Source organism: Echeneis naucrates, chromosome 7 (genome assembly GCF_900963305.1).
Source record: "Echeneis naucrates chromosome 7, fEcheNa1.1, whole genome shotgun sequence".
Lineage (NCBI taxonomy): Eukaryota > Metazoa > Chordata > Actinopteri > Carangiformes > Echeneidae > Echeneis > Echeneis naucrates.
This window is the reverse complement of record NC_042517.1, coordinates 11,944,197-11,965,099: the sequence shown is the minus strand read 5'-3', so window position 1 is coordinate 11,965,099 and position 20,903 is coordinate 11,944,197. Positions and strand designations below refer to the sequence as shown.

Here is a 20,903-nt window from a genome sequence, read left to right as displayed (position 1 = left end):
CTGATGCTTCGATAATGGAGTTAGCTTCTATGATAGCTGCTTTTGTGAAGACAATGACATCAAAATTTGGCAGTCAGCCAGATCAAATACTCCAGATGGGCCATTATCAGTTTGAAGCACATGCACAAGTTTACAGAGCTCTTTTAAGGTGGTATTTGCCTCTGGATTCAATAATATCATGTGATTTGTGTAAAATCAACTGCTCCATTTAAAAGGCTCAAATGGCAAGCTCTAAACATGCCATGATTAGGGCATGTTTTCCTGGTGACTGCATTCATTCATGTGACATAAGGAATCTGCATTAAATCCATCTAATTATACTGTCATCATATTTATTCCTCTCAGTTTTTAATATTTTACTGCTGAAGCCATGACGTCAAACTGGATATAATTATCTTTGTAGAATTTGAGTTTATGTCTGAGATTTTGTTTTGCTTTGCATCAGAGTTTCTGGTGTATTTAATAGTGGCCACTTAGTTTTGTAACATAGTGATCAAAAATACTTTAAGTGAGAGAAAGTGGAGAACATAAAAGGCCTCATTCTCAAGACAATATCAACATCCAATACTCTGGACAAGCAGTCATACAACGCAGTCTAAAGCAAAAGAACAAAAGACAGCAACAGTAATAATCATATTTACTAACCGAGAACAGTGTCCACTTGAAACTGCATTCTACTGTAAGAACAGATTATGGACGTTTCAAAACCTGAAAAAAAAAAAATCTGTCGAAAAAAAGTCTGTGCATCAATATCACTCATCACGCAAACAATATGTCTGAGGGACATTTGAGTGGCTGAACAGGAGCAGCTTTCCTCCATCCTGTCAGTCCCTCAATCCAAACGTACCTGCGGTTAAAAAAAAAAAAACCTTCTCTGCCTTTGTATGAACACATGCTGCCTGCTTTTATATCAATCCAGCCTTGATGGGTTAGACTCACCCATGACAACTTGTCCCCTCCCACCATTTTATCACCACAGTGCACAATGAACATCAAAACGGTCCTCAGAGGCAGCAACAGCAATGGCAGATCACACTGTGCTGAGGTGCTGTTTCTTTTTGTGACACAGACAGAGAGGGAGACAGAGGCAGCCGAGCAATAATTAGCGTTGCCTGTCATCCCAAATCTCCATGGAGACGTGCTGTGTATACCATCTACACCTTCAGTACGTCACCATGGAGCGCAGGGGAGCAGGAGGCATGTCTGTGACTGCCGTTAGACCACTTTAAGCAAGCACGAGATCAACCGGGCTACGCTTATGTCGCTGTGATAAATAGTTGTACAGTACCAAACAGCGGGAGCACTGCACAGCTGCCAACTGAGCAATTCATGGAAAACAAAATTATGCAGACTTCGTCGAGCAAGCTGTGAATAAAAATGAAAACAGAATAACGTGTTATCTTTTAAGATGTGAGGGGATGGATTTTATTTGTATTTCTGCATAGAAACATATGCCTACATGATACTACATCCTGTGCACACGCACGCACGCACACACACACGCACACAGACAAAAACAAGACATCTAACAGTTTTACTCGGCTAAACTCCATCACAGTCACCAAAACAATCTATAATGGGGAGATACGAAACTGATGTGTTGTGTGCTTCTCCATCACAGAGTAAACAGGAAATCAGGCTAAAAAGGGGAATTATCAAAATAAAATTCTTTGATTATTATTTAACAGCAATTTCATGGCGGATAAGCGTGTCACACGGAGAGGAAAAGACTTCAAAGAACCACCCAGAACATTGTACTGTGCTACATACGTACAACTGTGCTTATACATAATTACAAACCTCTGGGTCAGCATAGAAACAAAATCTAATGAAGCTTCCCTTTGTTTATTTAACATAAGGCCACTATGGTAGACCATGAAGAATATAAGTAACAAGTAGAGAAACCACACTCCTGCTCCTCTCCAAGGAAACATGTAACAGGGCTTCAACAGATCTGACACAACCTGAAGTGTTAAAGAACAAATCTAATTACGTTACTAAACACATTTACCTCCATTACTCGACATGAGGCACAAGTGGAACTGATGGCATTGCACTGCATGTTTTTTTTTTTTTTTTTTTTTTCTTTCCTAAGGATGGTGCTGAAAATCTACCATGTAATTTAATACACTACATTTGGTCCTGACTCAACCAGCAATGACACATCAACTGTATACAGCTAATGTAACAGACAGACAATACTGCTCCATTGATTTTTCTTTCTTTTCTTTTGCTAAACTATCGTATTGTGAAAGCATATACAAACAGTGTGTTGCCTGAACAGCCTTCATACTGAGCTGTGTCTTGACAAAAAAACAAAACAGCCGCGTTGTCCCTGTGGTCGGTGTTGAAAAGCAGTAGCATGACAGAAAGCGAACTCTAGGTTCTGTTTCTTTCAGGGAAAAAAAACAAAACAAAAAAACAGCAATTTAAAAGTTTTCATCTAATTCTAGTTCACAGTAACAGTTTAGCTGTACAAAGCCATATTCACAAGTGTTTGGGTGTTCTTACTTAATAGTTAACAAACATGAGACATGTATAAGACATTACCTGAAACAACAATTAGATTTTTTGAGTAGCAAAATGAGCTGAAATGGACCGTCTCTGTACAAATGACTACAAAAATGAAGAGAGACACAAATACGTCTGTCATGAACAAAGATGTTGCCAGGGGGACAGCCAAAACTTAAGAACTTAAGACCCAAAAGCTCATCAAATATACATTATCAGGGTGATGAATGCTCGAGCAGATTTGACTGACAATAGCCAAACTAACATAAGGTATGAATTCAAAGGTAGCTTAATTGTGATTTCTGGATGGAAATATGCCACCTTTTTGTAACTTTCCCTTCAAATCAACAAGAAGAGCACAGGTGATAATAGAAAAACACACTCCTGACACTCCTGAAACACTTCACCCCTGTATGTTCATGTAGGACCAAACTGATCATAACCTGAAGCTAAATGAGAAAATGTACTATGAGGACCTTAAAGACAGAAAATGGCATTTCCATTAAATGATAAGTAGATTAGTGGTAGCTTTGGATCATGCAAACATGCAAAATGCACTGTAACATGTAAATAAGTGCATGGTAAATCTACTTTGCAGATTCCCTTCCACTGCAGGATGTACGATGTAATGGATAACAGCAAAAACAAAACAAAAAAAAGGACCTGGTTCTGAATACAGTGAATCCATTCTACATTCAGACAGCAGGGACCAGACGTGAAGCTTTGCACAGCATGGACTCCACGGCGACTTCATGCTCTTTCCACCTTTTCATAACCAATCAGCATCAGGTTAGAGTGGTGACCTCCGGCTGAGTGTAGCCTCCGGTGGCGGTGATGATGTCTTTACAGCTGTCTGTTAGAAAACACAAAGTGGCAATAAGGAAAAAAAGGACCTGGAACATTTCTGCAGAACAATAGCTGACCTGGTTCAAGTCGTCGCACGGCAGCAACTGATGAATATTTCTATTATTAGCCAAGCTTGATTAATATTTGACCACCCATCACATCATTAGAGACCTATTGGTGGAATCAACCAGACGAGTCAATGGGAAAAATGGAGGCTTAGCAGCCTTTTTTTTGCTTGCCTGCATATCCGCTGGTTCCTTCCTTTATGCAGCATTTGGTTAGCGTTAGTGAGTGGTTTAGCACACCATCAGGACACTGTACAGGCTCTTTGCAGAGACAATGCCTTCACAATAACGTATTTTTACTGGGACACTGTTTGCTTTTGTATGTCAAAATTGCAACAGTAAGTGCTACACTGTCACACACTCCCTGCATAATCACCTCAAATTGACGAGCATTTTTTTCACCCAGTGCAAGGTGGGGAGCCATTTCCTGTCACTGATAACCATCTGAGCATCTTTTGACCTTCTACATCCATCTATCCTTTTCTGTTTCCTGCCATACGGCTCTGATGAAGCATTATTCATACCTTATATCCTGCTACCCAGGAATTAACCTAACACCTTCCCCCATGGGCACAGCTGGGAAGAGAGCATCACGCTGCCTTCATTTAATTCTGTCTAACTCAAAATGGAAACAAAAACAAACAACAAAAATATTGCTGAATTGTGCCACACCAGTTTTCAATATTGTTAGAAAATGGTGAAAAGTCTACTTAAGGCCCCTTTGCAGGTAATTTGTGCTAAAATGTGTTGTATATGTGTGATATTCTCTTGTAATAGACTGGAATGTCATTATCCTCATACTCACCAGATACAGAGCTCAAGATTGAATTACCTCCTCCTCTCTACCAAAGATTAGTTTTGAGGTGTTCTGGCTTTCCTCATTGTTTTTTCCATTGTTGTCTTCGATTAGGAGAAAGCTAACTGACCAAATGATTTTTGTGTATTATTAGAGACCTTGAAACAACATGCCATTAACATAGACTACTCTGCAGCTTTCAAGATAAGCGCACATGCAGTGAATAAATTTTCCTTGTAATGAGGAAAAAAAAAAAAAACAAAGGTATATACTCTCGAAGGAGCCAAGCTAAAGTAAGTGCCCTATTTATGTGTTGTTTTTTCCTTAACAATGCTTTCCCAATGAGCTTTGGGTACAAAAAAAAAAAGAAAAGAAAAGAAAAAGCATCTCAGTAAAGTGCAGCTTTGCAGGAAAACACCTTGAGTGCCGTTGGGCTGTTTGCAGACAGGAGTCAGGATGTTGACTGGGTGGAATGTGTACTCAGGATGTCACAAATGAATCCATAGCTGCCAAATATAGAGCCTCTTCTCACAGGCGGCTTTTGGGTACTTTGGGAAGCTCAGATGTGAGACCCACTAGCCATTCAACCAATGAGAGAGAGGAGACTACAGCTGCTGCCATCTGAGAGAGAATGAAAGAAACACCCCTTCGTCTCTGGGCCAATGATTTACCTGCTCCAGAGCAGGTCACAGTTCCAGTAGTTGGTTTTGTATGGCCAAAATGTGAACTTAGGCTGGGCACTGGCGTCACACTTGTGCTGGCTGATAACTCCCCTTTTCCTTGTATGCTTTACAAACATGGGCTCATTCAGTAGCTAGCAATGTCCCATCCAACTATACTCATCAGCTACATGCCACGAACATTATTAGCTGAATCTTACCCATTATTATGCAAACCAGCTTGACCAAAACCCCTTCCTTTGCCTGTACTTTGTGCTGTTGATTTAACAAAGACTCATCTGTGAAGGAGGAGCTGGGCAAAAGCCACACAGCTCTTTGGTTTCAGAGTGCTCCTTCAAGCAGCAGAGTCTTTTTAGACAAATCTAATTATGTTACATCTTGGTTTAAATGGCCATTTCTTGCCATAAGTGTCCCTGGCTGAACTTATATTTTTGACAAAAGGGGCTTAATTTTGTTTCAATATGCAGACCAAACAGGTTATTTGTGACAGCTAGCCCTAACCCAGAAGCATTTCATGAGTACGGTTATTCAGGAAAAAGGCCTTCACAGAACGCACACAGACAGATGGATGATGCAATTAGTACGACAAAGCTCTTCCATTGATTTCCTTTTGATCCGTCTAGTGAATAATGACCAAAAAACTGCCTTTAATCATTTGGATGCTGCAAGAGAAATGAAAAACTTTCCCTCATCCTTTCAGCAACAAGGACATTTAGACCAACTTTTAGCCTCTCTCACCTGAAGACTGAGATCATTACATGGACTGAATTCTACCTTCTGCATCATGTCAAAATGTATAAGATAATTCACTCTTTTTCCTGCTTAATATGAGCATATCGTTGTGCCAGCATGCTGATATCATGTTGAATGACAAACAGCTCATGGTCCAGCTGGCCGGAAGACAAACCAGGAACTAAATGCTTAAGGCATTTGAGCCCATGTGGAACAATAACCATCCAGCTATCAGATCACATGCATGCTGCAGTTTTCATCTACAGAAATGAGAGTGGTATTAATCATATTGTCTAACTTTGTTGAGTGTGCTCAGGAGCTAGTTAATTATGGCAAAATTCTGGTCTTGACTATTGCAGTATTAAATCTGTTGTTGAGTGTAAGCGGAGGAAACATAAGCCACCCTGTCTGAAAGAACATTTGAAACTCTGTAGAAGCTATAATTCAGTAAACAGTATATTACAACTCGACCAAAAACAAACTGTAATGTGAATATTCAGGTACAGGCTGACATGCATGTAACCTACCAGTATGGACACTGGGGTCTCCAGAGGTCAGGAGGAAGCAGGTGGCCTCTTTCTTAGTCTTCTCTCGCCCTCGGGTGCACCGCAGGGACCACTTTTCACTGGGGGACAGCGGCTGGGTGAGGCTGCAACCTTCCTCCTCTGAAAGGACCGCATTTGCATCTCCATTCTGTTTGGAGTCTGACAGGACAACAAAAACCCACGGCAGAATAAATGCCATAGCTTTTACTGAGCCTCCCCTGAGGGCCCAGACAGAGGCAGAGGTATATTGTATAAAAATGGTATTTTTGTGTGATAAAATCCAATTTGACTGAGATGTTATAAGGAATAATTTGATCTTTGTGTGTTTCTATCTTTGTGACTACGCAGGGTTCATCCATCAGGTGAAGTCTGAAAAGTCTGAACTATAATGTGGGTAAAAAATAAAGGCGTTCAATCCAAAACAAAGAATCAGAATGCTTTTTTTAAAGGGGAAAAAACAAACAAACAAAAAAAACCTAATAAATAAAATAATGATGTTGCCTCAAAAAGCAAAAGCATTATAATCAAAATCAATTATTTTCTCACTTTCCCCTGGCAGTTTTTGGCCAAGCAGATACTGTTGACTTTATTTGCCCCCAGATGCCATCTAAGAAGGGGATTTTTGGACATTTGTTTGTGCTGTTCACAGCACAGGAAAACAAGTGAACTTTTTTTTTTCCTCCAACAAGGCCCTGGCACTATGGATAATTCACATAAAGCACAGATAACAATTATTAATTAATTTTTTATTATTATTAATTATAATAAATGTAGTGGATAGTAACCTTTTCGAGAGTAACAAGACAACGACAATGTGTTATTTTTCACTGAGTTGAGTTTGTCAGACACACAACTCTCTGCATGGCCACACATCTGAGAAGGTAAGTGAGAAGCTTTATTATTGTATTACAGCCTGACCTGAGCGGTTCCTGGGGACACTCTCCTCTGCAGCCAGTGGACATGTGTCGCTCTGTGTGCTGTCTCTGTGGGAGTTTGTTTCTGACTTCATGAACGAGGCCGAGTCGGTCGGAGCATCTGGGTTCGGGTTGTGCTTCTTCTTCTTTTTTGGCAGCTTCTGCTTTGCCATGGCCAAAGAGTAGTACATCCCAAAGTTATTGACGATGACGGGAACTGGCATGGCGATGGTCAGCACCCCGGCCAGTGCGCACAGCGCCCCCACCATCATGCCCAGCCAGGTCTGTGGGTACATGTCTCCGTAGCCCAGTGTCGTCATGGTAACCACTGCCCACCAGAAGCTGATGGGGATGTTCTTGAAGTGTGTGTGGTTGGAGCCGGTGGGGTCGTCGGGTCTCGCTCCGATGCGCTCAGCGTAGTAAATCATGGTGGCGAAGATGAGTACACCCAGTGCTAAGAAGATGATGAGCAGGAGGAATTCATTGACGCTGGCCTTCAGCGTGTGTCCCAGCACACGCAAGCCTACAAAGTGCCGCGTCAGCTTGAAGATGCGGAGGATCCGAACAAACCGCACCACTCGGAGGAAGCCAAGCACGTCACTGGCAGCTTTGGAAGACAGACCGCTCAGACCCATCTCCAGGTAGAATGGCAGAATGGCCACAAAGTCAATGATGTTGAGCGTGTTCTTGATAAAGACTACCTTGTCTGGGCAGCAGATGATACGCACCAGGAACTCAAATGTGAACCAGATCACGCAGATGCCCTCAACATGGATGAGGATGGGCTTGGTCACCATCTCCCTCCTCTCCACTTTCTGTGTGCTGTTGCCCACGACAACCTGATCTGTCCGATTCTGTAGCTCATTGAAAGCTTCATGGGTCTCCAGGCAGAAAGTGGTGATGGACACCAGGATGAAGAAAAGAGAGGCAAATGCAACTCCCTGGCCGAGACAAGAAGAGAAGAGTTTGTCATTGATAATCAAGACAACTTTTTCTTCCTGTAAGTTACAAGTTTATAATACTTTCCCGTCCTGTGTGTTGGAAGAGCTCCCCTTAAAACTCCTCTCTGCAGACGTGAGTTACATTATCTCGAATAAAAAGACATGATTGCGTGCCAATCAAGCCTTTAAAGTGAGCGCTCTGAGGGATTATTTTCTGGCAGAGGCAGCAGTGTCAGGTGATTGACAGTAAGGAAAGACTAAAATAATGAAGATGCTCATATGAGACCACTTAACTCAGACACATATTAATATGATAAGACAGAAACTTTAGCAACATCGTGGAGTGGAAGTTCGCAAGGGCAACACGGAGTGTAAGCTACAGCAGCCAAGGGGCTAGTGGGCCAGTGGTCCGATCAGGGAGGCAATAGCTTTAGGACTGAATTTTACTCAGGCAAAGGAGACTTTTGGTTAATCTAAAGGCTCCCCAGCTGGAGTCTGAGTGCAAAAGGAGGAGAAGGAAGTGACAGGATGAGCTGAACCTGAAGGCACAGAATAGAGGTGTGTATGGTGAGGAGACTCTGGGGAATGAACTGAGTCATTAAGGACTGACAGCGTATTCACCTGACATGTTTCAGTGACAGTAAAAACTATTTGCTGTTGCTGCTGTCAGCGTTTCCATCAGTGCAAATACAATACACATTTGAAAACATACAACGCATAATGGTTTTTTGGTAATGCAAGTCCAAACAGAATTGCTAATTGCTGAAATGCTGAGCTACTCTTCTTGTTGATGGGAGGTTAAACTGAATGATCTGGCTGCATAGCACTCGCCTAATTCTGCACAATGGCTGCAGCTATTTGCATTTGTTAACATTGTGTGCTTACTCATACCCGATCTATCTTTGTTTACTAAAGCCTGGACAAATGTAATGCCTCTACAACCTTTGTAATCTTCCAGCTGGATAAATATGTTTTTCTTGCTCAGGGAACCTCATACATATCAGGCAGCTTCATAGCGTTTGGGTCCGTAATTAGAAAAAACAAAGTATGTGCTGTTCAAGGGGGGCACAAATTCACATTTGACTTGAACAAAACAAATAAGAGCTGGAGTTTATGGAGTTTAGCGAGTTGAAGTAATTAGAACTTTGTTCTAAATTGTTAAAAAAGCAAACGCGGAGATGCGGCACATGAATTATACAACATGTCCACTAATATCTCTATTTTTTACACCCAGACAACATGCAGCTTTCAACCATGACAACCCTCTCCAGCCTTGTCCCTGTGGAGATCTGAGGCACTCGCAGCTCAACTCACTGGGGGAGACGAGCACTGAGCCGCAGGGCAAGAGGGAAGGCCTCGATGCCTCAACGCTGCCCCAGGAGGAGCTCAGAGTTGCTCCTGTTGTGTGGGGACGGTGTCCCTGAACATCACCGGGGTTACCTGTACAGTGTTCAAGTGTGTTACAGGGCTTAGGCACAGGGTGCATCACAACAAGACAAACTGATAATACACAATTAGCAACTGAGCAAGCATATCCCATGTTTCAGAAACTGAGGAGTGTATTCAAGGAATCCATAAAAAACAAGATTCACTGGAACAATAAAACAAAAAGCAGTTCCAACAATAATCTCTTCTTTTTTCATGCAAGTGTATTGAAAGTTTTTCTGCTCACTACTTCAAGCCATTATAATTTGTCTTATTCTTTTGTTTTATTTATTTTAACCACTATACACACAGATTCTGAGCATGTCTAGCCTTTGGAAAAAAAAATAAACAAGTATTAATTTACACACATCGGTCGTTTTCTAACAAAAACGCATGGATGTTGCAAAATTTGTTTTCATCGTGTCCTGCCATCCGTGATCTCCTGGAAAGTTATTCAGTCATTCATTCAGCCATCTTGAGAGGTGAACACACCAGCCCTGAAGTCCGTCAGCTTCTTTTGACACACATATATATATATATATATATATATATATATATATATATATATATATATATATATATATATATATAGTACAACAAAAACTGTTCAACCACTTATTGACAAACACATAAAGCACGTCCGCAGGGGTTTTCTCCATGACCATATTCTACCATGATAACACACACAAACGCACACGGTGTTAAAAAAAAAAAAATCAACCTGAACACCTTTACTGCCACAGCATGTAAAGATGGACCAGGTTTCATCAAGCCTCTGGGGACGTCCAGGTTCCTCTCTGCATTCTTCACTGGTTGCATGACAGACCAGATTAATATGGCCAGAGTAATGGAGTTCAGTGTAAACATGAACGCATGCTATACAAGCACTGATACTGTACCGACAAAATGCACACATTTCAAATACTTAGCTGAACTTCAAATTTATATACAGCACATCCAGCTTTGTTAACCATCCCATTTTCCTTTCTATCAGCAACAATCTACATGTAGGGAGGGTGTGACATGAGAGGTGTTTGAGATAGCAGTCTGTCACAACCAGAATCTCCTGCAGTAACGTTTCCAAACAAACTCATCCATAACGACACTGATTAAATACAATACATTATCGCTACGAGAGTATTTAAATGAAAGAATAAGTAAACACTAGCAAGGCTTATATTTGAATTTGGAGACCAAAGCCATATGTTAACCACACCTCAACCGCCTGCTCTACCCCGCTCCCTCTTCCATCTATATCAACATCCACATGTCCTCTTTCTAACATCCATTCATCCATCCTCGACATCCACTACTTCCTCATTTTATGAAATCTTTAATCAAATACTGTGGGGCATTGTTGTACAGGTCGTCACCTTTATATATCGGAGCCATCCATCTGCTTAGTTTTGAAATTCACTGTGACATGACAAAATAACGCTGACTTAGTTTTCCATGCTAACCATGTTAGCATGTTTGGAAGCATGTTCCAATCCGTCTAGTATATTAAAAAAATAAAAAAATAAAAAACAACCTCTAAAATGTTTTTATTTAGTGTGGATGAACACGTCAGATAAGTCGCTGACATCTGAATGTGTTGTTTGCTGCCCTGCAAGTTCAATGACCACTTTTTCAAATGGCTCGTGGACTGTCAATCACATGATGCACTAATAAGCATCAAAATTTGTATCAGATGGTTTTAAATGAGTTGAGCTATGAAAAAGGACAAGTATCGTCATTCTGATAATGTCTTCTCAGCCTAAATGTACCACTTTTGTGTCTGTGTATGAAAGATATGTCTATAAACAAGCGGTGGGGAAAAAGCAGGTTTAAAAACTTTAATAAATGTTTCCAAAGTTCAATGACCTGTTTTCATTTTGTAAAAAACTCTTTTGACCTGCTGCTTCTCAAGTCCTCCCTTGCTACAGACTTTATACTATTTACTTAATATGGGCTTGATTTATCATCAAACAAATATCTGAATTGCTCTCATTTACCTATTCATAATGACAAAAAAGGTTCTGGTTCTTAGGAAACCTATACAGCAACAGCCATGAAAGAAAATATGTGAGTCCTGCTCTCATGTCAGATGAGCCTCGGAGCTACTGACAGAATTCAGTTCACTCAAATGCCAAAGGTTTATTCTGAACTAAACAGAGCTGGTTTCTGTAGCCAGGGGCACCTCTGCAGGGAGGTGCTGGAGGTCCTGGCACAGACAAACACTATTTGCTCTGCTCATAAAAGGCTCAACCCTGAAGCCTAACTATAACATGAAACAGCTTAACCTCACACCTGTGTGTACGTGCAGTGTGCAGCAATGTGTTTGTCTCTCTGGCTGTTTGGGCTTTCATTATTTGCCTGTGTCCATCTTTGCAGTTCATGGCCAATAAATCCTGCAGCATTCAAATGTGTCTGTATGGTTTATTTAAGGTGATACACAAAAGGAGACCACAATATCACATTTACTGCTCAGTAGTGGAAACTAAACACAGACAAACAGTGCCGCGGTGATTTCTGTGATGTCTCCACAGAGTGTTTCCATGTTGGTCTGCAGAGCCTGCTGGTGTAATACAAGAAACAATCCTTAAGAATGTTAACACAGAGCTTTTGTTTGCAATTTCCTGGGAATGTAAATGCAGCTTTAACAATCTTGCTGTGGGTTAAAGCTGATACAAAACACCATATAACATGATTTATATAAGTAATTCTGTTTTAGGTTTGTCTCTTTCCTCTTCCTTTAAGCATCAATAATTTTAGCATGCCTGTTTTATGTTGCTGTCCTTCAAGTCAGAGACAATGTTTTATTTTATTACATATTTCCTATGGCTATAGTTCTAAGTAATCAGGTCCATAATCAGACAGATTTGGCACTTCTTCGTCATTTAATGTATTCTGTTTAGATCCAAGAACATGGTCGTGATGATGAAGATTCAGAGATTTGTGTTCCTTTTTACGAATAGATTTACAGATGACATATGAGAGACAGATTTCTTTGTGTATTTGCACACAGAAACTTATTTTGTTACTGTAATTGCTGATTTAACTTAAGTCTGCAGCCTGATGATGACGCAACACTTCATTTGGTGACGTCTTTTTGGCCACCTGATGAATGGAAGTCTGATGCTGACTCATTTTTCTTTCTAATTTCTGTCTCCAGCACATTCTGAGGGAAATTATTGGCTGTTTAGGTGCTAAATGCTCCACTGTGCTCACCAGCTCATCGCCAACTGTGTCTGTCTGCTCTTTGGTGCTAGAAATTAGGTCAGCCCAATGAGCTTGGTTCAAAACTGAACTAAAAGATGCTAAATACTCCATAGAGCTGAGGGGAAATACATCACTTCAATCAACATGTCTCATAATACTTAGACTATACTCATTATATGCATTGACTACATAAAAATACTGATTTACAGATGCTACAATAAACTAAACATAACCTAAAACACCTTTGTATGTAAAAAGATCAGATTCAAAACCTGATTCATATGAGTGTTGATACAGGCTTGTTAAGCCCAGCAATGAAAGCTTTGAATATATGCGATGTCACTAGTGACAAAAATACATCAATCCAAGGTCGTCTGCTATCAGAACAGAGTGACCTGAGGGGCTGGGCGCCTGGTCCCAGCTGGGAAAATCTGAGAAGGAGGGGGCATGACAGGCTATGCATCTGTGAGCAGCAGTTGGGAGGTCCCAGCAAAGCTATCACCTCCAGCTGTTCAACATCACACCCTGTTACTAACACAGGCATGCCATACGCAATAACCACAACAAGGATCTGAGCAGCCAGCGGCTGCAAAACCAACAAGAGCAGCCTCTGCTGATTTCTTCGAAGAATTCACATCACATTGATTCATGTCTAGGAGTACACCTGAGGACAGAGGAGAAATAATGCCCACTCCCCTGGGTATGCAACCAGAAACACTGTTAAAATAACAGAAGAAGGTCCAAGACTTTTGACTTTTGAGTGAGTTTTTTTTTAGCTCCGGTCAATCTTCCTCATCAGTCGGTGAGTTAAAGCAGGACATGGACCACCAGACACAGCCCAGTGTGATTCCTTGAAGTGGCTCTAGGAGATCATGGTACATGTTTGGGATGTGTCAATATGTTGAAAACATGAGGAAGATTAAAGAAATTTGCACTGCATAGGACATGGACCTCACCAACATTCAAACTTTCCAACTCCAGGCCATAGTAATAGACAAGGGGGCCAAAGGTTCGCTGCACTTTCACAAAGCAGGATCACCACCAGACAGAGGTTATACAAACCACCTGTCATGTCATGAACGAAGCAAACTTTGAGCTGAAGATTAAAAACAGAGGCGAACAACTGTCTGCTGGAGTCTACAAACCTCAAGCAAGTGCAGAACTTGTCTTCAAACAAAGCACAGGCCAGAAAAATAATGACTGAACGTACAGCACTGTTCATCAAACCCTCACTCAGTCCAAGGTTGTGAGTCAATTAATTATCTTGGAAAGGCAATTTCTTTCATAAATTAAGAGTTTCTCTGGTGTTTTTATTTAAATGAAAAGCTTTTATTTCACAGTATTACTTACAGTTACAACCCACATCACTAATAATCACTCTTTGGTTTGTGTGGAGGCAAGAAGATAATTTAACTGATGTGAATTTATTGATTTCTTTTTATTTGTCATCAAAACAAAGTCTGCGACTGCTCTCAGACTTATTGTTGAACTTGCATCAACCAACTGATCTAGTTTCAGCAAACAATTTAGAAGCGAGCAGAATAAACAGCCAACACAATCACACAGGTTTAAGTCTCTCTTTCAGCGAGAGTTCACTGTTGTAAACATCTCCTTAACGAAGCTGAATCAACACTGTGTGAAAAATCAGATCCTGTGTTTGGTTCACATAGCAGCAGAGAAAACTGGGCCCAGAAGGGGAAGAGGTTCAGCTCCAAAGACTTCTTCAGTATTTACTCCGACACGATATGGGAAGTGTGAGATGGCTCCTAATTACCATAATCAAAACAACTAGTTTAAATATACTGACTAATAGTTCCTGTCAAAAGTTTTTTCAACATCATCTAAGAACTGAGATTTGGCTGAAGAAGTGGACGTGCTATTATTAACAGCAGTAGTAGTAGTATTATTTCATTAGCATTTCAAAAAAAAAAAAAAAAAAAAAAAAAAAAAAATATATATATATATATATATATATATATATATATACACACACACATACACACACACACACACACACACACACACACACACACACACACACCCAAATACATAGTATGTGATATATATCAGAAAGGGTGAGGTGATGATGATAAGGACATGAACAGCTCTTTAAAAATCACTCGTCCTTACTGTTAAATTACCTCCTGACTGCACTGTATGTTGGAGCTGTTACACACACAATGCTGCTTCTGCAGTCTGAGCTGATCCTGAACATGTTGTGGTTTAGCTGATGGACAGACTCACTCACCCCCCCCCCAGCTTTTAAGAATCACGTTACCTGAGATAAGCTCTTTGAAACAAGCAACAACAACAAAAAAAGCCATCATGGTAACATGAATCCCTCAAAACACTCTCTGCATCCTTTCAGACGCCACATAAAAACAAACATACCAACATGAACAGGCTGGAGAGGAAATGGACAAAGAACATTAGGCTTGTTAATAAACATCCACCTTCACTTATTCTCGCTCATTAGACCCACATCTATGATGCTGTCCTCCAAAAAGCTTCACAAATCTGGATCACTTCAGATACAGATATTGTAAGAGCGGTGAGAGACAGACACAAGTGGCAGGCGCAGCACAGGTCAGGGCACCTACGCATCAGCAGCTGTGACTCAGAGATGTCATCTGTCCTACTGTGACAGCCTGCAAATACCACCTGGACAAGAAGCTAAAATAAACACCGTTTGTGGTGTGGCTGGCATGCAAGAACATTATACTTGTACATCAGCGCGAGAGCCTCCGAATAGTCCATTGAACTCTGTGAGCAGGCAAACAGAAATTAGAGTGTGCATCAGCATCTCTCTTTGTTTATATCTGAACTAAATGTATTTTTTGTTTTGATTGATAAAAGCACCTGGTCTTTTACCCGACAACTCCTGCTGTAGTGACACTCGATACTTGCTTTCAGGTTCACTTCATAAGCACTCTGCTTTTGTTGCTGAGCCATTAACCATAGCATACTTTCAAAGGCTTCCAACAGGATAATATCCTCTGTGAAAGTAATGAAAGCCAACTGATTTTAGGAACATTTACTGTATCTCTTTTAAAAAAAATTATGTTTTCTTGTTCATGTTGGTGATAAATTTAGAATGCCATACATAAAAATGCTGTGATATTATTTATGTTTTCACAAATACAGAGAAATCCACCAAAATGTTGAATAAAGGTGTTACATTCAACATTGTAAGTAAGTAAAGCACTGTTCGTATTCTTGTCTACATGTGCATTTAGACCATCCTCTTTAGTTCATGTACAGTGTGATTTGCTCCACATGGAGACACACTCTTCTGTAGCCTTTCAAACACTCGTGGTTTGAGGACCTTTGAGAGCAAAACCTTGAACAGAATGTGTGGGAACACTTTAACAGAAGCGTATTTCTGCTATGAAATAGCTTATATCTATTTTCAGGATTTTAGAAGAACTGAAAAATGCTCTTCACATTATTGAACAATCAGCGATCCCTTTGGAGCTAGATGAATAAATGTCCCATCTATTGTAATTATTAAAAGCCAAACATTATACATGGGCTGAAGGTTAAGACATGAAACCTTCTTATTGGTGCGGTTCACCAGGTACAGCATACTAATGCCAGTGAGGCTTGGTCCAGATTTCGCAGCAAGTTGCCTCCTTTCTCTCACTTATTGTTACAATAAAAAAAAGGCCCAAAAAATATATTTTAAAGATTTACAAAAAAAGGGCTGAAATTGTCAGTGATTAATCCTTCAACAGAAATATACCAAAAGTTCTTTGCCATAATTGATGAATATATGCTATTTGAAGACATCACCTCCGCCTCAGGAAGAAACTTATCATTAAGGCTGTATTACACTGAATAACAGAAAATAATAGCTAGTTAAAATTAAATTTAGCCCAAACAGGATTTTTTTTATGCATGTCCTCCATAATCAGCTCTACACACCTTTCTAATACTACTGCAGTGTATCCACAGTCATGCAATAGGTGCTTTGTCATAACGGTTTTAATGTTCAGCTTGACCATCAGTACATTGCCTTGTTTACTTTGGCGTGTGAAAAATACATCTTTGAACTGCTGTTTGGTGGCAGCATCTGTCTTTCCTGAAACTTAAAAAAATAATAATAATAATAAATAAATAAATAAATAATAATAATAATAATAATAATAATAATAATAATAATAATAATAACAATATTGAATCATAATCATCATAAACTTGGAAGTCACCCAAGCATAGTTATATATTCGCAAACAGAAAGTAACAGACAATCTGTTCAGCCATAAAGCTGTGTGTTGTGGAAAGGATTAGCGACGTTCTCCTTCATGAATGCGCTTTAAGTGAATTTGCTTCGGCCTTTGTGTTGTTTCCTTGTTGTCATTCAGGTCCTGCTTATTCCTTCCATGTCCATGTGACACGTTTATGATTGAAGATATGAGCTGTGGCCAGAAAGGAACATGTGTCTATACCAAGGACCATGTTTCCTTAAGTTTCCCTCCTCCTAGCGATCCAGATATAAGCAGAGTGACCACAGAGAGGCTGGCCTTGCCTTTGGATAGTCACCGCCAGTGTACTTTCAGTTGCTCGTGACGAACAAATGTTCTTTATTCTAGATGTTATAAAACAGTGAAGTTACAGCGAAATTTTAACATCAGCTGATACCTATTTTTAATACAGCTAAGCAGTAAAGTAAGAAAAGTTGAACCGCATCCAATGCTTCTCCATTCTTGTCCTTCCAACGCAAACACAGCAATGACTGAGCAGAGTCTGAGTCTGATGTCGCTGCTAACTCAACCGGACTGACACGGTCGAACAACTACAGAATAAAAGAGAGTTCAAAAGAACCGAAAACGTTTGTTTACCAGTTTGGATTATTTTAGTCTCTGGAGGATGATTAAACATATAGATAAACTCAACTGCAGCAAGTAGAGCAGGCGAGCCCAGCAGGATATCTAATATCTAACATTTTGGTTAAGATGAACTGTGACGCTCGGTATCAGATTCATCTGCTGTTTGAATCCCTCCTTACCTGCCCATCAGTGCATGCAGGCCATGCACACGGCCTTCGTTGTATCTGTGATTGCATCTATTTGATGTTCCTGTTTGTCCCACTTAAAGACATGAAAGTGCACCTGCCCGCTCTCCATCAGCCGTGGTGTTGACTGAACTCTGGATGCCAGTTTATTTAACAGGCTTGAAAATTGTGTATACTTGACAATTGACCTTTTTGATCAAATGCATTATAAATGTTTTGTTGTTTCACTACATCCCCGGTGGACTTCATAGAGGACACAGTGTGGAGATAATCTCCATGTGAAATAAAGTAAATAAACACTGAAGTAGATTCGCACACTGGAAGCTTCAGGCTGAACCTGTAGCTGTTTCAGACTGACACCTGTTGATGAGGACTTTTCCCTCTAAATGGAAAATCACTTGGAGTGTTTGTTTCAGTTTTTATGGTCTGGCAGTGACATATGGTCCCAGGAGAAACCCCCTGGTGAACTCACCCTGGCCGCTCTGGAGGAGTAGGGGTCGTCAAACAGGGCCCAGATCTTCGGCTGCCAAACTTCGCAGCAGCTCCTCGCCCTGTCCGGACAGTCCTCGATGCCGAACCGCCGGGACATCTCCCGGTCGTCGTCGGTGTCCTCCGGGTCCGGCGGTTCAAAGATCTCCAGGGCCTCCTCCGCGTCCCGGTGCTGCCGGTAGGTCATCCAGCAGCACGGCTCCACGTCGGTCTCATCGATGCCCCAAAACGCCAGCTCCTCCTCGAAGAGCGGCCCGCACACGTCGGCCGGGCAGTGCAGCTTCCCGGTCCGGTAGTAGTTGAGCACGTAGGCGAAGATGCCCGGGTGTCTGTCGAAGAAGAACTCGGCGGCGGTCGGGGGCGCAGCGTCCGAGTCCGAGCTGACCTGCGAGTCCGGGTCCGCCAGCCACGCCAGGCGGGTCCCCGGCAGGGTCCTCAGGGTGCTCTTGTAGGTTTCGTGCCGGGTGCCGCCCACGTTGATGATGATTTTGTCCGAGTCTTCCCCCCTGGCCATCTCCTCCTTCAGACATGATTTGGACGGAGGTTTGTTGCCCGACTTGCGGCCCCGGTAGGACGAAACGCACACGGAGCTGATCATTGAGAGGCAGAGAGCTCTTCTCCGACACAAACTGGTACAAAGATCATAAAACCAAGGCTCGGTGTGCCCTCATTTCAGACCCGGCTCCATCCAGTGGCATGTACGGCTGGTATATCGGAAAAAGGGGGAAAAAAAACAAAAAGCTCCAGGTGGCAATAAAAAGACACCTGTTAGAAACTCAAGCTGGTGGCGCAACAGCAGCAGATGTTTTTCTAAATGTTGCCGTCGAGGAGGCTGAACAATGTGACTTCAGCTGGTTCCTCCAGAGTTTGGACTTTTCGTGTTCATCAACACAAAGAACCAGATTATGAATGAACGAGAAGCCCCCTGGGCTGCAGCACCGAACAGTGAGCCTGGAGGAGCATGTCCCCCCTCAAGCTCGCAGACAAAATCCCGTCCAAATTACGCAAAAAAGAATAATTTGAAAAAAATGTTAGAAAATACAAAATAAACCCTGAACTGTTCCTCACAACTTTTCTCTTACCCACTGAAGACGAAGGCGCCCTGCCGCTAAAAGGCACTCGGCTCCTGTGGCCAGATGTGCTCTTGTTTTCCAGCTGCGTCCCCACAGAAGTCTCCCCTCAGCGACGCAGCCCGCTCGGGTGGTGCGTTCAACAGCAGGCTCCGCAGTTTAACCCTTCAGCTGCCGGCCGAGGTTGGCGCATTATTGAACCACTCCCTCTAATTAGACCATCGGGATGAAGTGATCCTGATGACATGTCTTTATCTGCGTGTCAGACACAGGAGGAGGTGAGAGCGGTTAGGTGGCTGTTTCGTCGACCTCTGATTTACCCTTGTCTGCACTGATGTGCACATAATCAGGTGTTGGTCATTATATGGGGACATGCTGACCTGCACTTCACATTTTAGTCCAGCAGCAACAAGTACAACACGGACTCGTTGTGTGCTGTGACTGCATTTCACCGCACGGCTGTTGTGTGGTTTTAGTTGGAAGATATATTTATGTCTGATTATTCTGGGAAAATATCAGGGACATGTTGTACCTGAACCCACTGATGAGATATCACTGATAGATTGCCAGACGATGTGCACGGAAACAACCACGCCATTTGCCGATGCTTTCACTGTATGGGCAGACAAATTACACAAACGAACCGATTTAATTGGCTCATTTCTCCATTCTGCTGCAAGATTTTATTTTTATACACACAGACAGGGTGTGTATATATACTTAATAAAATGACTGAATCATTAGCAGTGGCCAAACTGAATGAAGGGGATGTTATATCATTGTGATTGTTATTATGAAGTAAGTCTGATCCTGATCCAACAGGTAGCTCCGGATCCCTGCAGCCTGTTCAGACGGCTCCCTGTTGCCACCTAGTGAGCTCTCCGGTCAACAACGTGTCTAAAAAGAGCTTTCTACATTTATTTGTCTTTGTTGGACATTCATACGTTTTAGTCAAATAACACAATAAGCAATCTTTTAAAACAATATCCACAAGCAAAAGCAGGATGTCCCACTCAAAAGTAATCTTCATGGGGAAAAAAATCCTAATCCCAGTGTTTCATATGGAGCCCTTAGCATCATTATTATATTTATTATAATTATCATTCTCATTACGACCATCCTTCCACCGTTTTGACGGACTTTTTGGAGACCCCAGAGTCCCCAAAACTCAGGAAACTCACACCGTTTGTCTGGACTGCGCGTAGTTTGGATATTTCATTGGCTTTGCACGTCTAAAAATGTGTGACGGACATTTAGCCTGTCGCTCCAAACTGACTCGGACGAACGAAATGTGCTACATACACGTATGATGGCCCGACGCACGTCCGCCATTTTCATTTGAAATCACAAATTTAATTTTATTTTATTTTATTTGCGCGATTTCAGTACTAACTACAACGAACTCCGCCAACAGTTTCCACCCAAATAAGCTCACATTGACCCAGTAACTCAAAAGAAGACCGTGAAGATGTAAAACTGGAGAAACTCTTTTCGTCTCTGTTACCTGCTTGGCGTGGCGGTGCGGTCATTTAAACAAACCAACAAACAAACCAGGAAGTCGGCATGCCGGAAGTCCTTTTACCGCCGACATAACGTTGACAGGTCTGTCCCAAATTTCGCACACATGCTAAGACTCCCACTTGATCTGTGTATTCAGAGTTCACAAAGAAAGTG

General features: G+C 41.5%; 1 protein-coding gene across 1 annotated transcript; it reads right to left on the bottom strand.

Moving 5' to 3' along the window:
- Positions 1-2,033: 2,033 nt before the first annotated feature.
- On the bottom strand, positions 2,034-20,768 carry kcnc4 (potassium voltage-gated channel, Shaw-related subfamily, member 4). The gene is made up of 5 exons (XM_029506519.1): positions 20,734-20,768; positions 18,143-19,484; positions 7,094-8,030; positions 6,158-6,334; positions 2,034-3,364 (listed from the first exon to the last, which is right to left on the bottom strand). Exons 2-5 carry the CDS (start codon positions 18,755-18,757, stop codon positions 3,297-3,299), a joined length of 1,797 nt encoding a protein of 598 aa, XP_029362379.1. The 5' UTR covers positions 18,758-19,484; positions 20,734-20,768; the 3' UTR covers positions 2,034-3,296.
- Between the last annotated feature and the right edge of the window lie 135 nt (positions 20,769-20,903).

Bases quoted from the DNA above. Each gene is read 5' to 3' on its own strand.
- kcnc4 (XM_029506519.1), bottom strand. From the start codon at position 18,757: ATGATCAGCTCCGTGTGCGTTTCGTCCTACCGGGGCCGCAAGTCGGGC. The intron at 8,031-18,142 runs GTGAGTTCACCA...TGTCTCGGCCAG, and splicing joins ACTCCTCCAGAGCGGCCAGG to GGAGTTGCATTTGCCTCTCT. The intron at 6,335-7,093 runs GTCAGGCTGTAA...TTGTCCTGTCAG, and splicing joins TGTCCCCAGGAACCGCTCAG to ACTCCAAACAGAATGGAGAT.